This window comes from Chionomys nivalis, chromosome 8 (assembly GCF_950005125.1).
Source record: "Chionomys nivalis chromosome 8, mChiNiv1.1, whole genome shotgun sequence".
In the NCBI taxonomy this organism is placed as follows: domain Eukaryota; kingdom Metazoa; phylum Chordata; class Mammalia; order Rodentia; family Cricetidae; genus Chionomys; species Chionomys nivalis.
This window is the reverse complement of record NC_080093.1, coordinates 69,569,004-69,587,428: the sequence shown is the minus strand read 5'-3', so window position 1 is coordinate 69,587,428 and position 18,425 is coordinate 69,569,004. Positions and strand designations below refer to the sequence as shown.

Sequence of the window (18,425 nt, the reverse complement as noted above, 5' to 3'; positions counted from 1 at the left end):
TCAGCACCCCCTTTCCCATTTTTAAGGGTGCTGGAATCCAACCCAGAGACTTGACCTTGATAGGCAAGTGCTGTCCCCAGTCCACTGAGCTACCCCAAGCACTTGAGAGTTATTACTTTCAAATCTGAAAAATTACCCAGTCATTGACCATGACAAGAAGGGAGTTACCTAAGAAGAGGCATTTTGTTTGTTGGTTGGTATTTTGTTGGTTGGTTGGTTGGTTTGATTGGTTTGATTTTTTGAGGCAGGGTTTCACATTGTAACCCAGGCTGTCCAGGAACGCACTACAAAGCTCAGGATACTGTCAAACTCATGCCAATCCTTCTCCATCTTCTTCTAAATCCTGGTGTTATAAGCATGAGGCTCTGTGCCCGCTTTTCAGGTTTAACTTTACAGAGTACTATTTAGTATTGCACTGCTGTTACACTTGCTCTTTCTGTTCTCCGCTTTAGAAGGGGTTTGCATTTTTATAGGAGAGAAAGAAAAGCTGAAAGAGCAGAGAGTAAGATTTTGAAAATTAAGGTCACACAGGGTGAGAGGGTATCACTTAGTGATAGAGTTTTGCATGCAGAAGGCCTAACACCAGATTAACAAAACCCAAAGGTGTCGCGATTTCTGTCTCGGTTCAGATAGATACCTCTGACAAACTAGTGCACGTATCTGGAGAGACAGGAACATGAAGGTCATACAGCTCGATTTATAATAGAGAGAAAAGTGAAGGGCAGTTCAGAGACTAGCAGAAGCATGTCTATGCTGGGGGCTGCTTACGCAGTAGACATTGTTAGCAGTTCTCCTGGAGTACAAGCAACTGTCTGTCGTAAACCAGCCTCGACAAAAATACCACTTACCAGGGTAAGGGCATGGGGATCAGAAAATAGTAAGGAGGATGAAGACGCAAGTAAAATTAATAAAACAGAAACATAGGATAGTATTGGGAGGAAGGTCCAGTCAATACTGAAATCACCCATGTTTAATTTTCCATACACTTTTTTTTGGTTTTTTGAGACAGGGGTTCCCTGTGTAACAGTCCTATTGTCCTGGAACCAGCTCTTGTAGACCAGGCTGGCCTCGAACTCACAAGGATTCACCTGCCTCTGCCTCCTGAGTGCTGGGATTAAAGGCGTGCGCCACCACCACTGCCCAGCCAACTTTTATACCCCAATACAAAGGACAACTCCAACAGTTAATTGCTTCAACACATTGAGACATCAAGTCATTAGCATTCTGTTGTTTAGGCAGTGAAGCCACCCTAGACCAAGTATCCTGAAGGCAGTCACTCCCCAGGTTAAACCTCTTAATACAAAAGAAGGAGCAGAGGTATGCTTTCATATCCTGACCATCTGTCAGGATGGAGTGGATGTACGTGTATGAGCCATCTTACTGTCGAGAGAACCAAGTAACCACATCCTGGGTCAGGATGTGCACCTCTCGCTGTTGCCAGCAATTTGGAGCCTCAGCTCTCTGGCCTTCAGCTAATGGACTTGAATGCACTCTGATATGCCCTACAAAGCATGACAGCCTTCTTTGTTGTACGGCATTTTGAATTTGCTGGAATAGCATTTTAACTTGCTTATTGCTAGTCCCAATACATGGGACATTTTCTATGACTTGAAGAGCATTAAAAATATATTGGCTGTCAGTACACAGATTAAATACCTTATTTACAAAAGGTTGAAACACTATAACAACAGTTCCAGCTCAACTATCTGAGCTGAGGACAGTTTGGTTCACGCGACATGTCCTTTACCACCACCAACACAGCTGCTCTTCCACTGGAAGAAACATCTGTAAAAATTATCATAGAGTCCTTTAAAGGGATCTTTCACTGCAACTTCAGAGAAAATAAAGGAATATAGTTGTTTGAATGGCAGCAACGGATGAGCTGGGAAAAGATTATTAATCTGGCCTTCAAATTGAGCAAATACAATTGCCCAAGAATCACTATTTTGAAATAACCGATCAATCTGTTGCTTAGTATAAGAAATGTTGATCATAGCAGGTTCCCTGGCAAAATATCTCCTAGATTCCATCTTGTTCTTCTCTGCTAAACAAGTATTGCTTCAAAATACCTTAACTGGGGAAATGGGAAGGTATAGCCATAAAAGTGGACCATTTTGCCATAATACTGTTGTAGGAGTAAGTTTTGTAGGAAATATGCATGCTTGCCAAGGTTGATTGTAACTAATGTAATATACTTGCTGTCTCTGTATAGCATACTCTACCTGTGTGTGTTTTTGACAGCTTTTGTAAATTGTCTAGTAGAATTTGGATCATTGCTTTTTTTTAGAATTTCACTTAATGGCTCAATGGCTGTAGGATATTTTTAAATAAGGTTTCAGCCATTGGATATTTTATTAAAAGTTTGTAAACTATCTTTCTAATCTAAGCTGCAAGTCTGCCTAGCTGACTTAAAAGAAAAAAAAAGACCAAGATGCTTCCTCCTCTACACAGTATTGAGTTGAATGGTATGGGATGAGTAGGCCTGGGCCTCAGCAGCGTGGCCAAGACTCTTGTTTTTTTTTTTTTTTTTTTGTTTTGTTTGTTTTTGTTTTTGTTTTTTGAGCCAGGGTTTTTCTGTAGCTGTGGAGCCTGTCCTGGAACTAGCTCTTGTAGACCAGACTGGCCTTGAACTCGCAGAGATCCGCCTGCCTCTGCCTCCCAAGTGCTGGGATTAAAGGCGTGCGCCACCACTGCCCGGCTAAGACTCTTGTTTTTACAAGTTGCAGAATACCGTACTTTAACACTCAGGTTCTGGAAGATAATAAAGTCCTGTGTTACTCAAGCCATTTTCAGTTGAGTTTTCTATTTTTTTTCCTTTTTGAAGATATTTATTTAGCGTGTGTAGGTGTTTGCCTGCATGTGTGCCTGGTCCCCAGGGAGGCCAGAGAGGATGTCTGATTCCCCTGGGACTAGAGCAATAGTGAGCTGCAGTGTGGGTACTGGGAACCAAACCCAGGTACTTGGAAGAACAGTCAGTGCTCTTTTATTTTGTTGGTTTTCAAGACAGCTTTTCTCTGTGTAGCCCTGACTGTCCTGGAACTCAATTTGTAGATCAGGCTGTCCTGGAACTCACAGAGATTTGCCTGCCTCTGCCTCTGGAGAGCTGGGGTTAAGGGTGTGAGTCACCACCTCCTGGATACAGGAGCTCTTAATGTCTGAGCCATCTCTCCAGACTTTTTCTTTTTCTTCTTAGAAAGTGATGATCAAGCTGAGCAACAGATCAAGAATGGAACACTAGGCCGGGTGGTGGTGGCGCACGCCTTTAATCCCAGCATTTGGGAGGTAGAGGCAGGCGGATCTCTGTGAGTTCGAGGCCAGCCTGGTCTACAAGAGCTAGTTCCAGGACAGGCTCCAAAGCCACAGAGAAACCCTGTCTCGAGAAACCAAAAAAAAAAAAAAAAAAAAAAAAAAAAGGAACACTAACTAGAAGGAACCACCAATTCATAAAGCTGAAAACATGGTATGTTCTCAGATGAACAGAATCTCAGGAGTTGGGAGGTAGCCCTGTGGTAGCATGTGTATTTAGCATACATAAGAATCTGTTTTCATTTCCACGGAATGCAAGAGCTGGGTAAAGTGACAACGCAATCAAGTGTGAAGCCTGTGATCGTAGCACTTGGGAAGCTGAGTCAGGGGGACTGTAAATTGAGGCCTGCCTGGGTTACTTGAAAGTTCCAGGCCATCTTGAACTTTCTATAAACAAACATATTAATAAATTGGGCATAACTCAGTTGGTAGAGTGCTTGCTTCACAAAACCCTGGGTTCAATCCCCAGACCCAGTAACCTAACTGGGCGTAGTGGCACAAGTTTGTAATCTCAGCACTCAGGAGGTAGAAATGGGTTGGAAGTTCAAGGTCATTCTTGACTGCATAGACATCACAGCTAATAACAGTGTTTCAAACAAAGAGGAACAAAAGCAAACAAGTGGGCATCCCTCCCTGGGAACATCTCCTACTCTAGATGATCACCTCACTTTTCCTTAATAAATCTGTGTTTGCTCTGTTCATGAAAACAAGGAAGTCTTCAAAATGGCTCAGTGGGTAAGGGCACCTGCTACCAAACCTCAGTCCTGGGACACACATGGCAGAAAGATGGTAGAAAGAGAGAACCTTCTTGCAGGTTAGCCTCTGGCATTCTCTCTCTCTCTCTCTCTCTCTCTCTCTCTCTCTCTCTCATAAATGTAATAATTCTTTTTTTAAGATTTATTTATTTATTATGCATACAACATTCTGCCTCCATGTATGCCCACATTCCAGAAGAGGGTACCAGATCGCATTACAGATGGTTGTGAGCCACCATGTGGCTGCTGGGAATTGAACTCAGGACCTCTGGAAGGGCAGTCATTGCTCTTAACCTCTGAACCATCTCTCCAGCCCCCTGTAATAATTCTTTTTTAAAAAAAAAAAACTCACAACAAGGGCTAGAGAGATGGCTCAGTGGTTAAGAACATTGCCTGCTCTTCCAAAGGTTCTGAGTTCAATTCCCGGCAACTACATGGTGGCTCACAACCATCTATAATGGGGTCTGGTGCCCTCTTCTGGCCTTCAGACATACACACAGACAGAATATTGTATACATAATAAATAAATATTTAAAAAAGAAAAGAAAAAACAAAAATACAAAAAAACTCAAAACAAGTAAAAAAATAATAAAATTAGAGCATCAGATGGGGTGTTGTAGCTCACGCCTTTAATCCCAGCACTCAGGAGGCAGAGGCAGGTGGATCTCTGAGTTTGAGGCTAGCCTAATCTACATAGTAAGATCTATTTCAAAATTAGAACAAAACCAAAACTGTCACTTTTCTCTGGAACTGACTTGGAGAGCCCTTCACAGGGACCCTGAGTGCCTCGAGTAGGAAGAATAACAAAGGCTTTTAGAGTCATTGGAGGTTGGTAAGAAGACTCTGGGGTCACCGCTGCACTCTCCCCAGGAGACCCTGCCTGTGAGTTTCTGTGAGGTATCTTTTAAGAACCTTTAAATGTATTTTTACTCTGTGCATGTGTGTGTGGTGTGTGTGTGTGTGTGTTTGTGTGTGAGTGGGCATCTGGAGGTCAGGGGACAACTTTGTGGAGTTGGTTCTTGACACTTTGGGTCCCAGGGACTGAACTCGGGTTGATGGGCTTGTGTGGCAAGGGCCTTTCCACAATGAGCCGTCTCGTAAAGCATCTGGCAGAAACATCCGTGGTCCTTTGCCCACAGTAGCATCCTCTGATGGGAAGGCTGGTCCCAAAGGGAAGGAGAGGCTGTGAGTGTACACGTGGTGCCGGTAGCTGTTCTCTTATTCCCAGGTCCTTCCCTCCTCTCCCCACAGCCTGTCAGTTTTCCTCAGTCTCCTTAGACATACCTTGGCAGTCCAACCTGCCTGATTTAATCAGAGCCTCGATGTATTTGGTCTTGCCTTTCAGGTCACACTTGTCAATAGTCCTTTATAGACCTAGCCTCCCGAGAAGATCAAGGCTGACTGTCTAGCACAAGCCAGTAAACTTGGGTCAGACACGTTTGTGCGTGCCTGCATTCTCTCTGCTGCTCTCACAAGAGCTTGGCCCCTCCCCAGCGGGCCCTGTATGGCCCTTTGGGAAACTGGGATGGAAGAAGTGACGGCTGCTTGAGAACGAAGTGGTGGAGGCCGAGACAGGGTTTCTCTGTAGCTTTGGAGCTTGTCCAGGAACTAGCTCTTGTAGACCAGGCTGGCCTTGAACTCACAGAGATCCACCTGCCTCTGTCTCACCACTGCCCAGCCATAATTTTTCTTCTAGATACCTAAACCAGAGTTTCTTGGAAACTAGAGTTTGCTGGAGCTCAGGTCGTGCGTTGGAGCGTATCTCATTGTATCTCCTCCATGGTCTCCCTGAAGCAGGGACTCGTTATGTAGCCCAGGTCAACATGAAACACCCGATATAGCTCAAGTTGTTTTCTCTCACCTCAGCTTCTCGAAGACTGGAATTAGAGGTGTGATCCATCATGTCCAACTTGGCTACACCTAAGTTACAGCTACGAGACTGAGGCCCTAAGAGCCCTGAGCCTGGCTGCTCAGACTGAGGTAAAGCAGTACTAATGTTGCCACTCTGGCTGGGGCGAAGAAGAGGCAGTGAACCTGTCTCCAGGCTGCCTAGCAGAGTCTTCCCTTTGTTCCGTCCCTTATCCTGTAAGCCCCGCCCTCTGCTATCCCTGTCTGCCCTTATCTATCACCTGCTTGCTTTAAACAATTTTTTTTTTTAACAGAACTTGCCTCAAGTTTATTTGTAAAAACAGCATAAGGTCCTGAACATCTGCAAATACTGTGTAGGTGTTCACACCAGTCCATCTGTCTTCACATTGGCAGACTGAGACCTTTTTTATGGGGCCTTCACAGGGGCCTGGGCACCTTTGGGAGCCTGAGCTGCAGCTGAGGCCTCTGCCTTGGCTTGAACCTTGGGCTTTGTTTTTTGGAGCCTACAACCCCTGGCCATGTAGCTTCTAATCCGCTTCCCAAGCTTGGGGTGAGCAATTAAAGCCAGGCGGGTGAGTTTGCGGCTGGGGCTTCACCACCTGGGGCTTCACCAGGGCCTTGATGGCCTCCGCACGTGTGCTCATGGCCTTTGCATTATTTGCCTGCATCTTCTTCAGGCCTTTCTTGTTGTGCTTCTTGGCAAAGCGCATGTTCCTCAGGAACTTGGGGTCAACCCCCTTGAGAGATTCGTATCTTTGTGACCGGGGTTTCTTGATGCCATTTCTGTGCCATTTCCAGGACTGATTGTGTGTGGTGTGGTTCTTGGACTTGGCCATGGCTGGACTGTAATTGGCGGCTCCCGAAGCGCCTGCGACCAGAAGAGAAAGAGAGCTTTAAACAATGTTTATGAGTATTTTTCCCCATGTGTCTAGGAAGAACAGCCAGCGCTCTTAACCACTGAGCCATCTCTCCAGCCTGCCCTGTTTGTTCCTAGATTCTCCTTTCCACCCGTGGCACTGTTATCTATGCCACCTGCCGTCTAGACTTTTAAAAAAAAGTTTATTTTATATGCATCACTGTGAAGGTATCAGGTCCCCTGGAACTGGACTTACAGACAGGTGTGAACTGCCATGTGGGTGCTGGGTCCTCTGGAAGAACAACCAGAGCTCTTAACCTCTGAGCCATACCTCCAGCCCACCTCCGTCTTCACTTTATGTCCAGCCTGTCCCCAAGGCAGGCAAGGGAATTCCATACAGTTCCATACAGTCAACCTTTCACTGTGCCTTGGTTAAGTTGAAGACCCACACAAGGACGCCTCCAACACTTCTCTTTCCTTTTCTACGGTCAAATGCAGTCTCGGAAATGCACCGAGAAGAGGACCTCTGAGTGGCTGGGGAGGTGGCTCAGTAGTTAGGCACTGATGCTCGCAGAGGAACCCAGTTCAGTTCCCAGCATCGCATGGTGGTTCACAGCCATTCGTACCTCCAGGTCCAAGGGATGTGACACCCTCTTCCGACACAGGGGGCGCCGGGTGCACAGGTGGTGCACAGACATACAAGCAGGCAAACAAAATAGATCAGGAGAGAGAAAATCCCTTTAAGTGGGAAAACAGCCCTGATTCGGATTTCTTCTCCAAAGACCTGTTTTGTAGATAATGATACCAGCTTCCACTGCTAGGAGACACCCAGATACAAGAGCTAGGAAAGCGAGAAAAGGGGTATCAGCTCCTCCAGGTCCACTTCCCCCTCCTTCTCTTCCCCTCCCTCCCCTCCCCTTCCCTCTTTCCCTCCCCCTCCCTCCCTCCTTCCCTCCCCATCCTTCTGGAACCCTAAGCAGGCACTGATCAGTCTGAGGTTTGAGTACCCTTGTCCTCTTGGAGCTTAGATACAGGGAACAATTTTGTTTTATTTTTAATTTTTTTACTTTGTATTTACTATCCATGTGCGTGAGTGAGTGTGTGATCAGGCTGGCCTGTATGATGTGTGTGTGTGTGTGTGTTCACACACACATGTGCAGGTCAGAGGACAACTTCTCAAAGTCTGTTCTCTTCTCCCTCTATGGGTTATGGGGCTTGAACTTAGATTATGGGACTAAATGCTTTCACCTGCTGAGTTATGGCACCGGAATAAAAGTTTATTTTTTTAAAAAGACTTTATTTGTTTATTATATATACAATTTTCTGCCTACATGTATGCCTGCAGGCCAGAAGAGGGCGCCAGATTACAGATGGTTGGAAGTCATCACGTGGCTAGGAATTGAACTCAGGACCTTTGGAAGAACAGTCAATGCTCTTAATCTCTGAGCCATCTTTCCAGCCCCAGGTTTATTTTATTTTATTAACAGAACTGGGTTTAAACCTAGGGCTTCATGCATGGGAGGCCCAGTGCTCCACACACTGAGCCCTAACCAAGCACTAACATTAGCCCCTTTAGAGAATAATTTTATTTTATTTTATTTATTTATTTATTTGGTTTTTCGAGACAGGGTTTCTCTGTAGCTTTGGAGCCTGTCCTGGAACTCCCTTTGTAGACCAGGCTGGCCTCGAACTCACAGAGATCCGCCTGCCTCTGCCTCCCGAGTGCTGAGATTAAAGGCATGCGCCACCACCGCCCGGCCTAGAAAATAATTTTAGAGTAAATTAATACATTTTAAAGATAATTATAGGTTAAGATAAGATCAATGAAACAATGGCAGGATGAGTGGGAGAAGGGCTGGATGTTAGGGAGGGGGCTGAGTGGTAGGAGGGCTTGCCTAGTGTGCCCAACACTGTGTTCCGCCCCAGGGCTTCCTTCCACAGCCTGATAGAAAGTCAGAAGGGTCCTCTGTGAGGTCTGTTTTGTTTGTTTGTTTTTTGTTTTTGAGACAGGGTTTCTCTGTGGAACAGTCCTCGCTGCCCTGGAACTCACTCTGTAGACCAGGCTGGCCGTGGACTCACAGAGACTCACCTGCCTCTCTGCCCGGTGAGTACTAGGCTTAAAGGCATGCACCACCACTGCCTGGCTGTGAGGTCTTTTTTTTCTTTATCTTTTAGACTTTTAAACTCAAGTTATTTTTAGGATTTTGGAAATGGTGTTACTGCGGATGGGAGCTAAGGCTGGACCGCTTACAGCTGGTTAAGCATTCTACTACTGAGCTGCATTCTTAGGCCTTTCAAAGGGTCTGAGCTGGGACAGGACTGAAAAGGTACCAGCCAGTTGGAGTCTAAAGTGAGAGGTTCCAGGAGGATGGCCCTGGTTTGTCTAACGCCCGTGGAAAAGCTAATGGATTTATGGTGAGCGGGCACTAGGGTACCTACCAGGTGAAGCTGGAGCCCTGCAGTGGTTCACAGTGGTCCACAGCCTCAGCCTTTGGTGAAGATCCCTGTAGGAGTCTGGAGAGCTGATGAACTTCTCTTATTAAGTGTTATTATTCTGTTATTTACCTACTCTGGTATTGACTGTTGAAAACTAGCATGATTACATTTCCTTTGTACTCCTGAGTTGCTTTTTGACCTGGGATTTTCATTTCTTGTTTCCATTTATTAACTTTCTATTTTTATCACTGATTTTTTATATACTGTTCATCATTCTTCCCGTATAGATCCCACATAATTCGGTGTGCCAAGACTCCATTGTATTGTTTTCTTCTGTCTGTCTGTCTGGGTGGGGTGTGTCCTCAGGGTGACTGCCGACTTCACCCTCTCCAGGGAGAGCTGGGTCCCATGGTTGTTTCCTTTTCTCTGTTCTCTCTAGGAATCCAATGCCCCGTGGTCTTGCTTGTTGGCTTTCATGGTCCTGGGGAGTAAACACAAGGCCTAACACACACTAGGTAAGCACTCCACCCCTGAAACACATGCTTAGCCTTTCCAGTAGTTTCCCGAGAAAAACTGCATGGGATGAAATCGTTGTGATATTTTACATGCCTCAAAATAACTTTGTTTGGAGACAGGGTCTCACTGTGTAGGTCTGGCTGGCCTTGAACTCAGGATCTTTACCTCTGGCAATTTAAAGCTTCATAAATTAGTATGTCTTAGAAGTCACTACACTGGAGTTGGGCACAGTGGCTCATACCTGTAAATTTGGTCCTTGGGAAGCTGAGGCAGGAGGATTGACATAAGTTCAAGGCCATCCTGGGGTTCATAGTGCATTCCAGGATAGTCCTGGCTATAAAACATCAACCTGGCCTCAAAACAAAATTCATTATGTTGGGAATTCAAGAGATATAAAATTTTCAACTTATTTTCTGATTTGCTTTTGAGACAGGGTCTCATATAGCCCAGGCTTACTTGGAACTTTCTACATTTGTGAGGGTGACTTTGAACCCTGATCTTCTCGGCTCCCCTACCCAAGACCTGAGGTTACAGGCAGGTACCACAAGGCCCACCTACCTTCAACTAAAGAAAAACAAACAAACAAAATTCCCTTTTAAAAAAGGGAGTATGGGCTGGAGAGATGGCTCAGCCGTTAAAGGCTAGGCTCACAACCAAAAATATAAAGAGTTCGGTTCCCAGCACCCACGGCTGTCTCTCCAGCCACCAAAAAAATAAATAAATAAATAAATAAATAAAAAAGGGAGTATGAGTTCGAGACTAGCCTGGTCTACAGAGCTAGTTCCAGGACAGGCTCCAAAACCACAGAGAAACCCTGTCTCGAAAAACCAAAAAAAAAAAAAAAAAGGGAGTATGATGTAGTGTTTTGCTAGCATGTATGTGTTATCATTTAAGAAACATCGGAGGGCCGGGCGGCGGTGGCGCACGCCTTTAATCCCAGCACTCGGGAGGCAGAGGCAGGCGGATCTCTGTGAGTTCGAGACCAGCCTGGTCTACAGAGCTAGTTCCAGGACAGGCTCCAAAAGCCACAGAGAAACCCTGTCTCGAAAAAAAAAAAAAAAAGAAAGAAACATCGGAGGGAGGCATGCGGCACAACAAGGCTCAAGTGAGCAGTTATTTGAAGAGGAGAGAAATTTGGACAGAGAAGGGGGCAGGCAGGAGAGCAGAGACTGGTCCCTGGGGACAAGAGCGGTGGAAGAGAGAAAGGGAGAGAGGAGGGAGAAAGAGAGAGAGATGGAAGGTGGGCAAGGCCCACCTTGTAGAAAGGAACATAGGGAATGTGCACAGGTGCCCTTAGTGGCTGCAGCTGAGGGTGTATCCTGTCAGGACCCCAAGAGCAGGCCAGTCAGATGCCTGAATACTAAGTATGTATATGTACGACATATATGTCTGGTGCCCTTGGGTTCAGAAGGCATCAGACCTCCTGGAACTGGAGTTATGGACGTTGTGAGCCGCCGCGTGGGTGCTGAGGAGGGTGCTGAGGATGGTACCTAGGTCCTCTGAAAGTGCAGTCAATGCTCTTAGCTGTTGAGCAGCCTCCAGCCCCTACTTGCAACGTTTTAAGTTCAAGGACACTTGCATTATTCTCTGATAAGTTTCTTTCACCTGCCTTCTTACTGGCGCTCCTGGGTCACAAATCTCCCCTGTCTATTACACATCTCTTCTGGAATTCTGTTTTCTGCTAGCCACGTCCACCTTTGTCGTCTCTTGCTGCACTGCGTGTCCAGGTCTCTAGATCCTAAGCATATTCTCTCTTACAAACCATCCTTTTGTACTTTCCTTCTTTCCCACGTTTCTCTCCGAATTGTCTTTCCCTTATTATTTTTCCCAAGTTGGAAGCTTGCTTCAAATGTCTGGTGATCCTCGATTACTTGTATTTAGAAATTAGAATAAACCGGGCAGTGGTGGCGCAGACCAGCTCTTGGGAGGCAGAGGCAGGCAGATCTCTGTGAGTTCAAGGCCAGCCTGGTGTAGGTAGTGAGTTCCAAGACAGCCAGGGCTACATATTGAGACCCTGTCTCAAAAAAGAAAAAAAAAAAAAAACCCAAAACCCAGCAACGATAAAGAATGAGGGGATAGAGATAGCTCATCGATTGATAGCACTGGTTGCTCTTGTAGGGGCCCAGGTTCCATCCCCAGCACCCACAACCATCTGTAACTCCAGTTCCAAGGGATTCAAAGCCCTCTTCTAGCCTCTGGGGGGCACTGCACATCTGTGATTCACACATATATGCAGGCAAAACACTCATATATATATATATATATATATATGGAAAATTTAAAAAAATGAGCTGGGTGTGGTGGCACATACATTTAATCCTGGCACATGGGAGGCAGAGGCAGGCAAATCTCTGAGTTCTAGACCAGCAAGTTGCAGGCCAGACCCGGCTACACAGCAAGAGCTTCTCTAAAACAATACCAAAAGGCAGGAGGTAGCTAGGGAGTGTGGCTCAGTGTTGGCCGAGCATGCTGTCTCCGCAAGGGAAGTAACTGCAAAAAGAACAGTTGCATTCTCAGCAGACCGGAAGAGACCTAACAAAACGTTTGAGCCAGTACTGGGGAGGACAAAGCAGGATATCTGAACAAGCCTGGGCTGCCAGATGTGTGTGTGATGGGGTGGGCATTAGAAGTCCTAATGTTTGGGAAACTCCAGGGTAGTACTTTTGCTTATAAAGAGCCTCATGTTTACATCTACACATCTGTTTTCTGGACATGGTCACTTTCTCCAGGGTATTTCAACTGTCAAGCTACTGGATGGCACCTGGGTTCTCTTAGTTTAAAATGGTTTAATCTTCCTGGCCAAGGTTATTTTTCCTGGTGGTAGAGATTAAACTAGGACTTTGCCCAAGCCACACCACTGAACACGGAATTACACCTCAACCCCTGGCCAGCGGTTTAAAATTTATTTCCTTTCTCCTCTTGTTCTCACCCAACCCCCACAGTACCGGGACTAAAGCTCGCAGGCGTCTGCATCTAGGCAGCCACAACAAATCCCGGCTCAGTTTTCTTTTGTATGGGAGTGTTGAGACAGTGTCTAAATGTAGCCCAGGCTAGCCTTCAACTTACTGTATCACCAAAGATGACTTTGACTTCTGCTTCTACTTCCCAAGTGCTGGCGACACCACTGGGCTTATTTGGTGCTAGGGACTGAACCCAGGGCTTCAAGCATGCTAGGCAAGCCACACCCCAACCCTCGGCTGAGATCGGAATGACCGTGGAGTTTCCTGTCAGGCTGTCTCCCCTGTGACTGGTGTTCCTTTTTCCCTCCCAGAGATAAAAGGCAGTTGCCTACCTCAAAGTAATGGGGTGGGGGTGGAGCGCCTGCAAAGTGTAGACACTGCTGTGCATAAGCTTTCAGCAGGGTCTCTTCTCATGCCAACTCCTTACTGAATCCTTCCAGAGCCAGTCCCCGTTAGCAGCCCCCCACTTTCAGACAGCTTCTACCATTCTGCTAAGCTAGCTTTGCCCTCACCTTCTTCCTAGCTTTTAAAAAACTGCCCCCCCCTTTTTTTTGCTATTTTCTGTCTACCTTGTAACCCCTAGAATTTTACATCCATTCCATGTCCTCTTCTGTCATCAAAAGGAGACTCTGGCTCAGGGACAACAGTCACTTTTCTATTTTGCAGGTTCTAAATGTAACATCAAGGGATCAAAAGGTTCAAAATTCCAGCTAGGCTTGGCAGCACACACCGGGACCACCACTCACTGTGTGAGAGCCTGCCAGAAACAAAACAAAAAACATGATTCACAAAACCAAACATTAGCCACAAGCGTTTTCCAACAAAGTCCCTTTTATTTATTTAGCTGTAATAAATTTACTTTATTAACTAAATCTCCGGGAATTTTCAGCATAAGATTTAGTGTATTAATGACCACCAAAACCTGGCTCTGAGGCTTGTTCAGCCTCTTCCAGTCCTTAGCCGGAGTTAGAGGAAGAGGCGTCATTGACAGAGACCAAGTCAGGGGCTGCGGCCTTCCTTCCCTAGCTGGGCAAGCTGCTCAACTCTTGCCCAGAACAGGAAAAGAGACGGTTTCTCAGAAGAATTAAAACAAATTTGACAATGAATCAGTAAGAGTTTTAACAATTTAGACTTATCAATATATTGGTCCAAACTCAAAATTTCTTTTCACGTTCCAGTTTACTCTTTTCGTATGAAATAATCTTACTCCCTGTGGTGGAGAAATGAATCAACTCTGCAAAGAAAAAAATCGTTCAACCTGGAATAGTCTCATCTTGCTTTGGGAAAAAGGCTTCCTGCTCCTCCTCAATCTCTCAACAGATGAACACACATTCCCCCCAGATGTGACTTCTGGCCCTGGATGTACACACAGGCAGCTTCTGATGGAACTACCAAGGGCATCTGGAGGCACTCACTACGCAGGCAGCCTTAGCAAAGGTCTTAAATTCAACCCTGGCCAACAGTCCATGAGTGTGTGGAATGGCTCCGCTTTCCCAACGACTTCTGCTATTCCATTTCATAAACTAGGCTCAGAGGCTGCGTTGGAATTATCAGGAGCCAGAGCAGCAGCGGTGGCGGCAGCGGTGGCTCCCCGAGGTAGAACCTCAATCACGCGAGGCTTGTCAATGATACGGGCTGTCCGGTTTCCCTTCTCCACAATGCCGACGATCCATGCTTGGTGACCCTCTCCATACTTGGAAGATTTGATTTCCGAACAAAAGCGGGCCGCCTGTTCTCTCGGCAGACAAATCAGTAATCCCCCAGAGGTTTCAGCCGATGTTCCTTGGAGGAGGCCAAAGCGCCCGCTGGCTTTGCTGATGGCAGCCATCTTGGCAATGATTGGCAGATTATGGATGACGAAGGACACTTCATTTTTTTGTTGTTTTGCGAGGTTCTGAGAGTGTCCTAAAATGCCAAAGCCTGTGATATCCGTGGCCGCGTGGGCATTAAATGTGTGCATCAAGCCAGCAGCAGTCCGGTTTAGAGTAGCCATATTGAACATAGCTTCCTGATAGGCCAGCTCTACTTCTTCTCTAGAAACCACCATCTTGATTTTACTCCACTTTTCAGGATTATCCAGCCATTGGTGGGCATTGGCAGCAACCTGGGTTCCTAAGGGCTTGGTTAACACCAGGACATCTCCTACCACTGCACTATCAGGCATTATGAATTCATTCTGCTGGCACACCACAGTGGCAACCCCACCGATGATAATCCACGGGTTGACCACCGTCTGTCCACCGGTCACTGCGGTTCCTCCCTCCTCGGCAGCGTCGCGGAAGCCTTTGATCATGAGCGGGGTTACCTTCTCGCGCTCCTTCTCGCTCATGCTCTGACTGACACTGAGCAACATCAACATGTTGTCACACTCAGTGATGCCCATGGCGTAGAGGTCACTGAGCACATTGGCACAGGCTATGCGCCCCATCATGTAGGGATCTTCCACCAAGGGGTAAAAGAAGTCGGTGGTCTGCACCAGCGACAGGCCGCCGTGCCTCAGGGGGATGACGCAGGAGTCCATCCCAATGCTCAGCGAGGGAAGGGCTGAGCTGGGGCCCGGCCTGGTGCCCAGGCCCCCTTCCTGCGCCGCCTCCTCTGGACCCCCGACCAGCGAGGCGAGCTGGGGCTGCAGCGCGGGCCGCGTCAGTCCCTCCAGGAGTTTGAGCAGAGTCTCCTGGGGGACCTTGCAGCCTCAGCCCTTCATGCCGGAGAAGCTCGTCAGCCGCCAGCTCGGGCTGAAGCCCAGGGTCTGGGGCTCGAACGGCCGGTAGTTGGAGAAACTCCGGCTTGCCGGGCCAAAGGAACCCTCCGCCGCCACCAGCGCCGCCATGGCTTCTCCGCTGGCTCCTGGCGCTGCTTCCGCCATCGCGCAGCCCGCGGGGGAGGCCGGGCGGACCCCAAGGCCCCGGTACCTGCAGGGGAGCCTACTTGTCACGCAGGCAAAGGTTACCCGAGGAGTCGGTGCGCAGCACGTGTGGGGCCGGAGGACGCAAACCACGCTGCCGGTGCGAGCGCCGCGCGGCCTCTATTTATATACAGCGTGATTGACAGCCGCACCACCCAATGACGACTCCGGTACCGAGAGGCGGGCTTCCTTTACTCGGGAAGGTATATTACAAATTAACCGTCTGCTTGCACAACCGGTCCCCGCGAGATTATCACGTGAACCTTCTGTAACTGGCCTGGAACGCGCTTCTCTATGTAGACCAGGGTGGCCTCGAACTCACGTCTATCCGTCTGGCTCAGTTTCCCAAGTGCTGGTATTACAGAGAGGAGCCAAGATGCCCCGCTCCCCTTAAATATGTGAACCTGGTCTTGGAAGTGGTTGGCTTTGGAGTCGCTTTACGGAAGGGTAGCTCGCTTGCTGAAGGAAGCCCTGATACTTGGCTAACCCCATGAAGGTCAGTGCTAATGACATTTGACAAGACACCAAATAAATCTAGGGTCAGAAAACACTCTAAGGGGAGAAATGGGGGAAGAAAAGGGATGTTACAAAGCAAATACTATCATTACATAAGCAAATTGCAGCGTCAATGTTGCGAAATTTCACATGAAAACACAGATTAGGGTACTGTTTTGGCCATTAACTGCCAATGACGAGTGACTGTCTCCTGCGCAAGTTAATTTATTAACGCAGCAGAATAGCTTACTTGGCTACTCTGTGCTAAGATGTCCATATTTCCTGAAGTTAATGTATATGAGAATTCATGATAGATCCAGGAAGGAAGCCATTAGTTACTAAAATTGTGTGAAAATAGTACACTCTCACTGGATGTACTGACACAGCCTGTAATTCCAGCCCTTGGAAAGCTGAAGTAGGAAAACGATGATAGTCTAGGCCAGCCTGGGCTACACAATGAGACCTTGTCTCAAAAAAAAAAAAAAAAAAAAAAAAAAAAGAAGTGGGAGAGATGAGTTAGTGTTTAAGAGCATTTGCTAGAGGGGGCTGGAGAGATGGCTCAGTGGTTAAGAGCATTGCCTGCTCTTCCAAAGGTCCTGAGTTCAATTCCCAGCAACCACATGGTGGCTCACAACCATCTGTAATGAGGTCTGGTGCCCTCTTCACATAATAAATAAATAAATATTAAAAAAAAAAAAAAAGAGCATTTGCTAGAGCTTGGTGGTGGTTGCGCACGCCTTTAATCCCAGTACTCGGGAGTCAGAGGCAGGCGGATCTCTGTGAGTTCGAGGCCAGCTTGATCTATAAGAGCTAGTTCTAGGACAGGCTCCAAAGCTACAGAGAAATCCGGTCTTGAAAAATCAAAACAAAATAAAACAAAAAGAGAGCGAGCATTCGCTAGTCTTGCAGAGGACCTGGGTTTGGTTCCCATCACCCACATGGTAGCTAGCTAACAAACATCTGTAATTCCGGTTTCCAGCGGGTCTGATGTCCCATTCTGTCTTCTGAGAGCACCAGAGTGTACAGTCATACACGAAGGCAAGATACAGGGGTGTACTTAATATGTCACAAAGGCAAAAATGTTCCTGGATTTCTTGATTATCTATTCAAGATGGAAGCTTTTGATAGGTTCCTATTCCTCCTCCTTCAGTGTGTCATCGTCATTATCACCATCACCATGATCGTGATCATCAACATTGTTTTATGCCTTATGTTCTACCCTTTCCAGCAGCCAATTCTTTCCTCAAGTTACCTCTATGGACTTTGCAGTCAGTTCTGCAAGTGTCTATGTTGCTTTCATGGTGAAATTCTTATCCTAATAACCTCAACCTCATGGCTTTCCCTGTGCTATTATCATGAGAGGAAAGCAAGTGGAGCCAACAATAACAGGCAATTATCACCAATGAATTCAAATTCAATTTTATCTTTCTGGTAGAGTTTTTTTGTTTTTGTGCGTCTCTTGTGACAACATGCTCTTTTATTTCATGAATATAACAAAGGTTCAGCTTCAAATTCCATATTAGGTCAATATTATATAGGAATTGAATCTGATTCTTTCTCTGAGCTTTGGAATCCAGAGTTGTTCCACACACTCTTACTTTTCAGATTTGAGATAAAATGCTTTTTGCAAAAACATATATGATCAAGCCGCCATTTGGAAGGGTCTCCATGAAAATAGACATGCCCAGATGCACCAGTAACCTGGAAATCTGACTAAATTTTTGTGAAACTCAAAGGGTGAAATTTCTGAATTCACATAAATTAAAGTCAGAGTAGCACAACACTTATCTTGCTTCTCGGTTGCTAGAAGACTACATTCAAAGGTGGGCTCGGAGGCAATTCTCAAGAGAGGACTGCCCAAAGAGGGTGGAAAAAAGTGTTGGGTATGGAGGTAAGGTGAAAAACCCTTGAATCATGGGGTACATGAAAATTGAGCATCTTAAATTTACCATACATCAGAAAGATTGAATATGATGGGGGTTTTAAGAGACATTTTTGAATAACCTTCACACATCTGAGGTCACTCAATTGTACTTTTTTTTTTAATTTTTCACTAGGTGGAGAATGGAATTCCCCTCTATGAGACGTAGTATATCAAAGGACTGAAGAGTGATAGACTTGAGGACTTGGGCAGGAACAAAAACATAATGGTCAAGAGAGTATCATCTTAGAAATTATAGTTTTTGATATCATGAAGTCCAAGATATTGACTTTTAGAATTCCCCAGACATAGCAAATATGAAAGAGTCAAGAGATAAAGAATCAGTGCTTAACCTTTACTGCATGAAGAATAAGAAGACCTCTGGCATTCTATCCTGTAACAGTAG

General features: G+C 46.3%; 1 protein-coding gene across 1 annotated transcript; it reads right to left on the bottom strand.

Moving 5' to 3' along the window:
- Positions 1 to 13,518: 13,518 nt before the first annotated feature.
- On the bottom strand, positions 13,519 to 15,711 carry Sephs2 (selenophosphate synthetase 2). Its single transcript, XM_057778361.1, has one exon. It carries the CDS (start codon positions 15,562 to 15,564, stop codon positions 14,215 to 14,217), a length of 1,350 nt encoding a protein of 449 aa, XP_057634344.1. The 5' UTR covers positions 15,565 to 15,711; the 3' UTR covers positions 13,519 to 14,214.
- Between the last annotated feature and the right edge of the window lie 2,714 nt (positions 15,712 to 18,425).